We start from the raw sequence: 13,223 nt of genomic DNA, 5'->3' as shown, positions 1-13,223 counted from the left end.
TTAAGGTGATTATTGATACTACTAACCCCTAACTATGTTCTTCTTTGTAAAATTATTGAAATTGAACTTACCATTTTCATTTTCTCACCGGAACTAGCAGCCATTATGGAGAAAAAAAAAACCAATATACTGATTTTTGTTTTTGGGTTTTCCCCAACGGTCGGAATCTGTATCCGTTGATTTGAAATGATTTCACACGTGTCGCAATCCTAGTTAATAGGACAAGCTGGTCATTTTTTAAAAAGAAACCCCCATTTCGGTAAATCTAACTCCATCTGCCGCCGTCCAATTTTTAGAGTAGCCACGTGTCGTAATCTCACTAATTTAGGCAAATGCCAAAGCAGTTACTATGTATCATCCTGTTTGACAAAAGGGTATAAATGAAATTTTTTTGCACCTGTGAGGCCACATGCTTACTAGTTTGACCACTTAACCATTTGAAACGGAATACATGACGCAATGGGACATTTTGATAACATTTTGCGGCATTTTAATCTTTTGCCTAACGTCCGGGGCATTTTCATAATTTTGAAATCGATTTTGGGGCATTTTGCCACTTAACCCTTGTTTTAGTACAGTTGTATCTATACTGATTTCTTGCCTTTTTATCCAATAAAGGATTCTGCTCTCTGTAATCTTAGATTAATCAAGATCAATAAACTTTTTCCCTAACTTCTTCCAAATTCTCGCAAAACCCAAAATCCTTACTTTAACGAGTATTTATAGTTTGTGATAGAGTGGGATTAACAAAAATTAAGTGACACTGTATATAGATTGTCACAGCGGATTAAGAATCCATTATGTGCGCTATTAGCCAGTTCAAACGGCAAGGAATGAGTTACAATTCCAATGCCATCCCTTCTTTTATCACTAATTTTATATTATTGAAATAAAACTTCAGTATATTGTAGTCTTGTTAGATCTCTTCACGCTTTAACTTTTCCATTTCAAGTTTACTTAAGCTTGTGAAAGTCAATCCCGCTTATGACCAGACATAGCAAAGTTTTGTTCAATTTTCTATAAGCATACTTCTAAAAATCTGTCCACAACCACAGGACATTTAATTTTGGTCATTTTGAATTAAGTAAATGTCTTATAACTACGAAAACACTATATGCGTGGTTTTTCAGTTTTATCCTCGCGACTGATCTGAATTCAGTTTGCAATGTTTATCAAAGTGTAGGTACAAGCAACAAAACCTAGGTGCCATGCGACTTCGGGGATACTGTAGTTCATACAATAATAATGTGCTTTCTGGATTATATATAGACAATCCTTCAGTGCGGAGTTCACAACACTTTATAGTACCGAACAAATATTGAATAACAAGAGGTAAGATAAGAGAAAAAAATAAAATACAAAAACTGGTGAGATGTTGGCGAAAACTAGAATCTTTTTGACATTTTGACACCATCTATTAGATCACCAATACTCATAAGGTTTATCAAGTTCAGATTTTGTATTTTATGTTTAGGTTTTTGGTAAGCTTACTTCATTTTCTATTTTTACGTGAAGCATACTTATTTCATATTTATCTATGTTTTATATCTAAAAAATCATAAGTTACTCCGGAATTCAAAATTTGATTCAAAATCTTTAGCAAATTTTGGACATGGCTTCTTAAATTCTTATATTTGGCTATCCATTCAACAATCAGTCCATTGGAGTTGTCACCATTTATGTTTAATACTCCCTTAATCAAAGTTATATAGGCGGAGAACTAGATTTTACTTGTCAATCTATATTGGCATAATTTTATTTTCTAGATGACTCTTTCCAAACATGCCTCTATCTACGATAGTAAATTAGTAATATTATACTAGGTTTAATTTAATATTCCTATTTTCCCCCAATAACAAGCCGTAAAACAAGAAAGACAAAGAATATTTATAAAACCCATATAAATTTTTTGATTAAATCAGATTTGGCTTCTCCACCTATGTAACTTGGACAGAGGAAGTAATATCAGTAGTTATGACACTCAATTCCACAAACTTTTGTCTATGGAAAGAAATTAATTTAACAATATCCTGATTGAGTACATTTGTATTGTGGATTTCGGATGGTTTTCATTGGCCATCCCGACAACTTTTGATATATTGCGTCAGGTGGTCACCAAATATAAGAAAAATAGTCGATTTCACATTTTCATTGGCCGTCGCTGTGCTTTTTCAGTTAACACTAGCCGTTAGGGTTTTCTTTCATCTGAATTTATGGCTAGATTTCATAGGGTACGGGGTCAATTTCGCGGCACTATATTGATTCCGATTGGACTCATAAAATGAGCCTATTATTTTCAGTTGTTTTTCTCTTCATGACGGCTCCGGTAAAGAGTTCATCATTATGTGGTATGAGCAGCAAAGGCAAATCCCATGTGTCATTTAATTGTTGTGATGTGTTCCGTAAAGGAATCATGTTCTCCTTAAATTTTGGTACATGTGCATCTCGGATGACAGACTTCTCCGTAGTCATTCTATTTTGAGAAAATAGACATATTGGATTATAAGTAGGAGTACAAAAGTAGCATTGTTTTAGTTATAAAACCATCAATGGAACCAGTAAGTTGCAGGAGATAGTTAACATCGAAGGGTTTTCATTTTCACAGAATTAGTAGAGAAGACAAAAAAAAAAAAAAAAAAAAAAAAGAGGTGGTGGAGGAGGAAACTGCAATTTCACTTTCAGTAAATGAACTGGTGGATGTTTAAGAAATTGATGTGATGTAGTATGATTTCTTCCTATATGCGCAAGCTTGGGAAGATTGCATCAATAAACAAGTATCATCAAAGATTTCATCATTAAGAAGAAAAAAATTGCACCTCCATTTGCAGACTTCAAAATGGCGTCATAATTCATGTCTTCCGCTAGACATACAACAACATCTAATTCGATGGAGTTATCACCATTTGTGTTTAATAAGAACGTCAGTAGCTCTGCTTCTATGAAACTCAACTTCACCAATTTAACAACATTGTTAGAATATTTATTGCTTTACTAGTTTAGGTTTTACTGTTTTACTAGTTCAGTCTTTTATCTTTCAGTTTTATCTTTAAGACTTTACTGTTTTACAGCTGTGTTGCTTGTCCTTTACTTTTCTACTCTATCTAAAGTCCTCTTCAGACTCTTGTAAGAAGTATTGAACACAACACTTAATGAAGTACTTTCTTATCATTAAACTATTCTAACATGGTATCATTCGTCTGGGTTTCTAGATTCCTTTAGGGTTTCTTCTCACAGAGTTGTTCTTCTTTGCTTCCGCCGCCATCATATTTTATCAAACTTAATCAAAATTCAATACACTTAACCAAACTTCAGTACATTTTATCATCAGATCTGCTTTATCCTTTGGTCCTTTCCTGCAACCACTGGATATTCATCTCTCTCATACTTCAACATCATGACTTCTCAGTTACATTATGAAATCACTACAAAATTACCTTTCACAAATATAGCTCACTTTGTTTCTATAAAACTATATGACACAAACTTTCTAGTTTGGAAATCTCAGGTATCTTCTATCCTTATAAATACAAATTTTTTTGGATATCTTGATGGCTCTCTACCTGTACCACCACAGATTATTACAACTGGATCTGAAGTATCACCAAACCCATCTTATCTCAAATGTCTCAGAGGGGACAGATTTGTCAACAGTTGTCTTAACACAACTTTTTCTCATTCTATCTCAACTGAGGTTTATGGATGTCTTACAGCTGCTGAGGTATGGACATATCTTTCAACCACATTTACAAATCAGTTTTCTGCACGAAAGTATATGCTTAGAAATCAGCTTCATAATATTCGTCGTGGTCATTTATGTATTGATGTTTATCTTCATGATGTTAAGGTGATTACTGATTCCATAGCTGCTATTAATGAATCTGTGTCTAATTCTGACCTTGTTATGTATGTGCTAAATGGTTTGGGGAGAGAATATAATAATTTTATTGTAGCTGTTCAAAATAGAGATAAAGATCTGTTGTTTGCTTCTTTAAAATCTTGTCTTATTAATCATGAACAATGGTTAAAAAGTCAAAATCTTGAAACAACAGCTATTATGGATCAAGTTACTTCCTCTGCTTTCTTTACCAAAAGAACTCTTGGATCTAGTAGTTCAAATACTGGTTCAAGTGGCTCCCATAATTGTTCTGCAATTTCTACCTCTGGATCTCAACAATCTGGCTCTCGTTTTACAAACTCAAGTGTTGGATCTAATACTTATAATGCCGGATCTAGTTCTTCCAACACATCTAGATCTTACAGTTCTGACAGATATTCCCCATCATATATTGATTTTGAATCTATGGAGTGTCAGATCTGCAAACAGCGTGGTCATTCTACTAGCAAGTGCAAATACATATATATTCCATCTAGATATGGACATAATCAAGCAAGACCTTCATCTCAACAACATCACTCTCCTCAGGCTCATGTCTGTGTTCAAAATTCTCAACCCAAACCCACTTATTCTGATTTTCAAAACCCACAAGCCAAACCCGCCTGTTCAGAATTTTAGAACCCACAAGCCAATGCTTGCATTGAAGTAAATGCTTCATCTTTTTCTGAGATGATTTTTTTCCTGCTGCCATCTATTGGCTACCTGATTCAGCAGCATCTAATCACATTACTAATGACAACACTCTACTTACAAATACAACTACTTACAATGGTACATCTTAGGTTATGATTGGGAATGGTCAATTTCTACCTATTACTTTGATTGGTAATTGTGTCTTACACACATCTACTTCTTCATTTTCCTTATCAAATGTATGCTATGTTCCTAGCATTCAAAAAAACTTAATCTCTATTGGACAGTTTATTGAAGAGCATAATTGCACTTTCTCCTTCTCACCTTTGGGTTATAAAATCAAAGATGTTGCTACTCAACAAACTCTTGAAGAAGGAGTCAAGATTAACAATTTATATCCAATTTTCACACAAAATATACCCAAACCCATTGCTCTTGCTTGTGTTGCAGCAGACTCAAATATTTGGCATAAACGAATGGGACATCCTGGATCTAATATACTTCATAAACTTCATCAAAGTCATCATATTACAATCTCACACGCAGCTCTTGAACCCATTTGTCATTCATGTCAACTTGGGAAAAGCAAGAAACTTCATTTTCAACACTCTACCAGAACAGCTAAGTCTCCACTGTCTCTCATACATTGTGATATATGGGGGCCTTCACCTGTTGTTTCTACACTGGGTTATAGATACTTCATCCTATTTATTGATGACTATAGTCATTTTCACTGGATATATCCAATGAAAGAAAGATCTGAGAGCCTTACATGTTTTAAGGACTTCAAGATTTTAAATGAAAATCTATTGTCATCCAAATTTCAGACTTTTCAGTGTGATGGAGCCTTTGAACTTGTGAAAGGTCAATTCAATAATTTCTTAAATGAAGTTGGTATTGCTGTGTCTTCTTCTTGCCCTTATACACCACAACAAAATGGCTTAGCAGAAAGGAAGATTAGACATATTACTGAGGTTGGAAATACCATTTCTCTACAAGCTTGCTTTCCTAAGCAATTTTGGTTTGTCTCATTTCTCACAACAACATATCTGATCAAATAGAACTCCTTCCAGGTTTCTTGAGTTTGTAAATCCCTTTGAGGTATTGTTTCACCACTCACCAGATTATTCTCTGCTCAAAATCTTTAGTTGTACCCGTTACCTTTACCTTGGAGCCTATAGACAAGACAAGCTAAGTGCAAAATCATCTAAATGCACCGTCATTAGTTACATCACCAATCACAAAGGATACAGATGCTATGATAACAGTACAAGAAAAGTATATATCTCAAGAAATGTTGTTTTTGATGAAACATCCTTTCCCTTTTGCACCTGCATTGCTTCTACTGAGCCATCATTTGTCATTCTATCAATACCCCAAAATGATACATTACCATCTCCACCTACTGAGCAAGAGGATGACATTACTTCACCAGTTACCTCACCACCATCTTCACCACCAAGACCTACCACTCATCCCATGACTACAAGACTCAAAGATGGGATAAATAAACCAAATATCTCCCTGACTTTGTTACAAACTATTCAGTCCCTCATGCTATGAGTATCACTCTTATCAACAAGGCTCCACTTGAACCAAAAAATTATAAGTATGTTGTCAAGGATCCAGAGTGGGTAATCTCTATGCAACAAGAGTTTCTTGCACTCATAGCAAATGGTACTTGGATTTTGGTGCCTTACAATCCTTCCATGAACATCTTAGGATGTAAATGGGTGTATAGAATAAAGCTTAAACCTGATGTAACAGTTGACAGACTCAAGTCAAGGCTTGTAGACAAAGGTTATCATCAACAAGATGGTGTGGACTACAATGAAACCTTTAGCCTAGTGGTGAAGTCTACAACCATTAGAGTTGTACTTACAATTTCATTAACAAGAAAATGGAGTATCAAACAGTTGGATGTGTCAAATGCATTCCTCCATGGAGATCTTTCAGAAACTGTGTATATGGAACAACCAAAAGAATTTGTTGATTCCAACTATCCTTCTCATGTCTGTCTTCTAAAGAAAACCATTTATGGCCTTAAACAGGCACCAAAGGCCTGATATGACAAATTCAGTGGATTTCTACTTCAAAGTGGCTTCAAGAAAGGTGTTGCAGATTAATCAATGTTCATCTACAATCATTCTGGTATTACTGCAATCCTTTTCTTATATGTGGATGATACTATTCTCACGTGCAGCTCAGATTCATTTATCAGCTCCCTTATATCTCAACTGAGTTCTAGTTTTGCTATGAAAGACCTTGGAAATCTGCATTATTTCCTTGGTATTGAAGCTGATATGTCAAATTATCCCCAGTCTATTCTTCTTACACAACAGAAGTACACTCTTGACCTTCTAAAAAGGTCAAAAATGCTTGATTGCAAGCCCTGCAGCACTCCAGTCACCACTGATAAAAGGCTCTCTATTTTGGATGGCACTTTACTTACAGATCCCTTGCAATATAGAAGCTTAGCGGGTGCATTGCAGTATCTTACTTTAACCAGACCTGACATCAACTTTCACTACACCATTTTTAGTGTTGGCAGCTTCAGTTGCAAAGAGGGGTTGCAACAGTTTGAATCTGTTAAGAAAGTCGAGGTTGCAATTTTTCGTAACGGCTAATAAGCAGTTACGAATTTTCGGTTGCAACAGTATCAAACTGTTAACGTGAGTTTGTCGCAACAGTGAGAAACAGTTGCGAAATAAGATGGTCGCAACAGCTTTAAAAAGTTGCGATTTTTTTGCAACATCAAGAAAAATAGTGATTTTGACTGGTCAAACCATGGTTTTGACCTGGTCAAATCAAGTCAAAATCAGGTTTTGGACCAGTCAAAACCACTATTTATTTACTTTTTAATCAGGCTTTAATTCTTCAGTTCACCTGTTCATTTGGAAATCATTCCCCTGCAACAATTTCAGGAAGAATTATAGTGAAATTCTTCAGCTCATAGGAAAAAACATTCAAAGCATATACCCATAAGTTTCTACGAGACATAACTTTGAAAATACATAGTCATTTCATACATTGAATTATAAACAACAACCATCATTGAACTTAGGTAACTCATGAAATCATAAACTAAAGACTTAGTCTGTATACCCCTGAAAAGAACTACTTAGGCAATACATATAAATTTCTTAAGTTCCAATCTGTATCTAGAAATATTTCTTAAGTTCCAAGGACATAGAAAGTCTGTGCGTAGTATCAAAAAATGTGACAAGTATGTAAACGTTTCCTAAGTTTTCAGAACATAGAAATTTTGCAGTTGCAGTTGTAATGTAATGTGTAATAGCAGTAGTAGATACAATCTTAAAGGCACAAGACTGGAGACAAGCTCAACATTCATTACCTACATGCTCAAACAAGTATAGCTTCTTGTTGCTTCATAACCAGCCTTGTAAATAGTCGCACTTACTGCTCATATCTGCGACCTGCAAAACCCATGTACACCATGAGAGTAGCCATTGTCAAAAAGAATTGTAACAGTAATACAGGGAAACAAATAACAGTTTTCATTGACACTAAACTAAAACAGGTTAGCTAAAAAGATTAGTGGTAAAGAAATTTTTGTCCCACTTTCTAAGTGATTTCGGAACTCGAGGACTACTGTTTATCTTCCATATATCTAAGTTTTAGTAGATATGAAAAAGGTTAACTAAAACGAAAGCTAGCGCAAATTATTTGTTTGCCTGTTTCAGAGTAGTTTCAGAAATGCACATACCTATTTAGCCAAACCAATTGCTTTTAGGATGATAAGGTTCCTTCATTAGTTGTATCCCACTCTTCTTCAACTTCATTACTGTTGACAAGAATAGCGCCATCTGTAGAATCAACATCGACATCAACAGCCTCTTCTTCTTGGGTTCCATGCTCTTCATGTTCTTCTCCGTTATCTTCTACCTACTGAGACAAAAAATGAAACAAATCAATATCCAGTTCCCGTCACGGAAGATAAGAATAATAAAAGGGAGCATTTTACATAGAAACAAAGAAAGTGCCTGGATGGACTAATACCGTTTGAGAATTTTGCATGCGTTTAAGTTTTGCGGATGCACCTGGAAGCCTTTTGCCAACTTATATCTAGTTCACTAACCTGTTCAACAAATAGATTTCGACTTCTCAAATAAGAATAGCAACAGTCCAACATCAAACGAGCGAGGAAACTTCATTTAAAGCAAAAAAATCACTACTACTAAACAGAGTCTCCGCAAACTCTTCAACTTTGACGAAAGATTCCATTCTGGTAAAGTCAGCACCAAGCAAGGTGATAAAAACACTAACTGAAAATACGAAGTTACTAAGCTGCGACAGGAGTAGTGAACGGTTACCTGGGTTATTTCACCACAGTTAGTCCTTCAACTTCACAAGTCAGCCTACAACATTGTACTTCTTCACTATTGCTTCTGATGTATGTTTCACATCCCCAAGTTTAAAACCTGAAAGACAAGTTCAAACAAGCAAAATGATTAACTACCCGAGGATGAATTGATCTAGAGTTCAAAAAGAATACAAGGCATATGACACTGTAAGAGTACCTGACATGAGAAAAGTGGAGATCAACTATAGGGAGCTAACTTCTCTAGTGCTTGACAGTATGGAAAGATAGCCTGGAGGAACATATATAAGTTAGGAGTATTAAAAAAACAAGAACAATGGGTTAGTTATACCAGTACAAAAAAAGGTCTACTTACTCTTGCAGGGTACACATAAAAATTCTTATCAATGCAGGAGGTTCCTTTTTTAAACCTTCAAGAAACATCCACAAATCCATCAAAAATATTAGTTTAATACTTTAATTGGAGATAATTTCATAATTATTCTAACTGTTCGGGAATAACTAAAAATCTGAGACAAAATTAACAAGAACCCCGAAATACGACATTCATTACCTCCTAATGTCATTGTTTCACAACGCGTTATGAAGGATTGCAAAAAGCACACATACATGTAGAATAATATAATACACAAGCTAAGGAACTTGAACACAAGTGGCTTTTCATATATAGACAGGGTTACATGAATGAAAACCTGCAAATTACAGTGGGTGCTATAAGACCACCAAAGAGGATAATGTAAATGTAACTTCGACTGAAAAGAACCTTTGACAAAAACTATATACAACTAGGTATGACCAACAACAAACACATAAGCAGTAGAAATTAATATGTGGTTCATACAGGAACCATATAGTTATGACCAAACACATAAGCAGTAGAAATTAATATGTGGTTCATACAGGAACCATATAGTTATGACCAAATCACTAATTACCTCAGAGTCATTCTGTATCTCCTTTCCTCCATCACTCTTTTGGAGTAGTTCACCACCTTTTTGATCCCACTAAGCTGCAGACTCATCAAAGTAAAGTGACTTTAGGCACTCAGAAAAGTAAAAAGGGAGGATCATATTACTACCCCAAAGCCCATGAGGTTATTAAGGAACGTTATCAATTTTCAAAGTATAGATATACCAGTATGGAAAAATTAGTAAATATTATGAGATCAATATAGACTACATATACCAGGTCGCTTCAGCATAGGATATTCTCTCAGTATCATCTGAACCACCTTTGACTCTACCAGCAAAAATATGTTCAACCAGGTAATTCCATTTGGATAAAAAGTCATAAACTTAGATAAGAATCATAAGATGGTAACAGATCAACAGACACCAAAAAAGAGGGATTTAACTCCATTTCCTTGCGCACATCATGGACCTCAACCTAAATAACATAATAATAAATAGAATGAATAATGACTGCGCCAAGTTTTACTTGAGCCAGAAAGAGAACTTCATCTTGTAAAAAAAACAACCCCACATCTACAGCTAAAAACACTTTGCATAGCCCAGAAAAGAAAGAAAGGAAGGAGATAAAAGGCTAAAAGAATATTTTTTTAAGACAAACCAAGTTCAAATGTTCACCACTCCTTGATTCAACCTTAATACTGAAAATTGAGTCTTAAACCAAGACACTCAGCAAACTAACAATCCTAGAAAAGGTTAGCATAGCCTCATTGGCACATAATAAGGAAAATCCATTTATTTTTTGTCATGTTAACACATGAAGCATAGATGCTTGCACATAATAAGGAACATCATCAATTTTCGAAGGCATTATAGATTGAATGCCTTACATTTTGGAGATCTGAAAATGATTTCCACTGGCAGTGTCAATACGACAGCCCCTTCCATTTTATAAAGAATTTTGTTTCATTCCAATCTGGTTTAGACTCCACCAAGTGGTCAAAAGAGATGGCTATGTAGACTTAATGCAATTTGAAGCATCTTGAGCCATTCCTTTCAGCTGGTACCACAAGACCCTTTCAAATGCACCCTAAACAGATAGGGAACCAGTTATATGATACTATCGAACTAATGCACTGTGAATATACAAATGTACATTAATAAATACAAATGTACATTATATTTACCAAGCAGTGGTAGTTTCTAATTATGATTCTCAGCCTTCGTTTCTTGAGCTAGACGCTTCTCAATCTCTGCGGCCTGTAAATCCAACCTCGAGAATCAGAGACCAATATTATACATGTAAAATAAAATATAAAGTCAGTCAAAGATAGAGATAACCATTGTCTGATTATCTCTTTAGGGTAGGAATGATTCCTGTGTATTTTGTTCAGTATCAGCTTCATTGTATTGGCCGTGTCTGCTGCAGATTGAACCCCTGGTATTACAGTTGATAGCATAGGAGTAATACTAGTGAAACTAGCTCAAGTACCCAGTCCCCAGATTAGTCAGATTAGTCTTCCAAAAAGCTAAAGTTGTGAAGTTTTAGCGCACCGGGACAACATAAGATGCATGTAAAGTGTTAAAGATACATGATTATGAATGTCGGACATGAAAACACGTACGTGACCCCAAACTAGGCCATATCAAAACATTTCTGAAACAGGGACATGGATACAACCTTTCACTAACAAAATAAATATCATCTTCAGTAACAGAATGGATATCATTTCAAAAAAAAAATATGAACAACTATAAAGACCTTATTGTAAAACTTCTTAAACCTTAGTTCCAACCAGTAAAAAAAACCCTAAATCCAAAACCCAAATTTCATAATCGATTAAAAAACCGTAATTTGAAATCGAGTAAAGTATCCCCAAATTAAAAAGCCCTAGTTTAAAAATAGAGTAAAAAAAACAAATAAGAACAAAAATTGAACATCTACACCAACAAAGAAATGAAACAGAGTTAGGGGTTCCAGAAAATATACCATTTAGAAGTTCCAGAAGTCCTCTTCTTGTTCATTAATTCTTCATCCGGATAAAGGGTAAAGAAAAAAACCGGGAATGAAAAAAAAAAGTTATGAAAACTTAGGTCAAAATCAAACAAAAATAAAATCATCAAAAAAAACAAATCAAGAGATCTTCATACCTCAACTGTTGGCTACTGGATCTTTAGTACGGGTTTTAAAAGAATATAATGATTTGGCTAGTAGAGCTCAGGGTTTTTCAGAATAGAAAAGAGAACGAGAGAGGGAGAATCAGAGAAGAAAGATAAAAGAAGAGAAAGAGTTCTGATAACCATTATCATGATCATCACTGTGTGTATATATAGATCGATGATTATTGAATCTCCAACCAAGAAAAAGAATTTGAACCCTAATAAGAGAAGAGTAGAAGAGAACGAGGATAGAGATAAGAGAATGAAGAATGAATTTTCGGTCGGTTTTTTAGTCTATGTAATTAAACACGAGTCAGTCTTAAAGCTGACTGAACATCTGAATGGGCTGAAAACGAGTCAGCTTAAAAGTGTGGGATGCCACACTTACGAGTCGCACGCGTACAACTCAATTCAGTTGCGAATCGCAACAGGGGTAAAGGTTGCGAATTTTGTAACGAAAATAGCCTGTTACAAACTTTTCGCAACAAAAATTCGTAACAGGGTCAAATCTGTTGCGAAATCTAGTTACTAATCCTTGAATTTGGTGTAGTGTTTGCAGTGAACTATGTATGTCATTTCATGCATGCACCAACAGACTCTCATCTTCTGCTAGTCAAGCGCATACTCAGATACTTGAAAGTAACTATAGATGCTGGCATTACTCTATTTGCAAGTGACATTACATCAATCAGTGGATACTCTGACTGGGATGGATGTCCTGATACTAGACGTTCTACATATGGAGTATGTGTATTTTTCGAACATTCTTTAATCTTCTGGCAATCTAAGAAACAACCCACATTTTTTAAGTCTTCAACTGAAGCTGAGTATAAAGCAGTTAGTTTACTATCCACTGATGTTATGTGGCTCATACAACTTCTTGAAGAATTGGGTATCTCTCTTACAAGGACATTCAAACTCTCCTATGAAAATCTTGAAGCAACTTACCTTGTCTCAAACTCTGCTTTTCATGAACGGACTAAGCATATTGAAATCAACTACCACACAATAAGAGAGCTGCAGGAATTTGGTGATGTTGAAGTTCTGTTTGTACCATCCTCTGAGCAACTGGCTGACATCCTCACCAAAGGACTCAATTTCTCACACTTTCAGGAGTTAAGGTTCAAACTGATGCAGTACCCTTCCTCAGTTTGAGGGGGAGTGTTAGAATATTTATTGCTTTACTAGTTTAGGTTCTACTGCTTTACTAGTTTAGTCTTTTATCTTTCAGTTTTATCTTTAAGACTTTACTGTTTTACAGTTGTGTTGCTTGTCCTTTACTTTT

The 13,223-nt window shown here is 35.1% G+C and overlaps 1 protein-coding gene and 1 long non-coding RNA gene across 8 annotated transcripts; one reads left to right on the top strand and one right to left on the bottom strand.

Moving 5' to 3' along the window:
• The first annotated feature begins 6,657 nt into the window (after positions 1-6,657).
• Positions 6,658-7,155, top strand: LOC113290572 (uncharacterized mitochondrial protein AtMg00810-like). The gene has a single exon (XM_026540164.1). It carries the CDS (start codon positions 6,658-6,660, stop codon positions 7,153-7,155), a length of 498 nt encoding a protein of 165 aa, XP_026395949.1.
• Positions 7,156-7,791: 636 nt separating this feature from the next.
• LOC113285511 lies at positions 7,792-12,186 on the bottom strand. 7 transcript variants are annotated; one of them, XR_003328698.1, is made up of 12 exons: positions 11,930-12,186; positions 11,769-11,808; positions 10,966-11,038; positions 10,669-10,868; positions 10,056-10,256; positions 9,806-9,879; positions 9,226-9,280; positions 9,070-9,141; positions 8,863-8,970; positions 8,549-8,627; positions 8,256-8,437; positions 7,792-7,965 (listed from the first exon to the last, which is right to left on the bottom strand). It is a non-coding gene; the product is annotated as an uncharacterized LOC113285511 (long non-coding RNA). The 7 variants fall into 7 exon arrangements; XR_003328699.1 differs by lacking the exon at positions 11,930-12,186 and adding an exon at positions 11,120-11,216 and having other exon boundaries at positions 11,769-11,843; XR_003328696.1 differs by lacking the exon at positions 11,930-12,186 and having other exon boundaries at positions 10,966-11,216; positions 11,769-11,843.
• Positions 12,187-13,223: the final 1,037 nt, after the last annotated feature.

The sequence above is a fragment of the Papaver somniferum genome, chromosome 6, assembly GCF_003573695.1.
Source record: "Papaver somniferum cultivar HN1 chromosome 6, ASM357369v1, whole genome shotgun sequence".
Taxonomy (NCBI): Eukaryota; Viridiplantae; Streptophyta; class Magnoliopsida; order Ranunculales; family Papaveraceae; genus Papaver; species Papaver somniferum.
The sequence above is the reverse complement of the archived record's forward strand: the minus strand, read 5'-3'. Positions and strand labels throughout refer to the sequence as shown.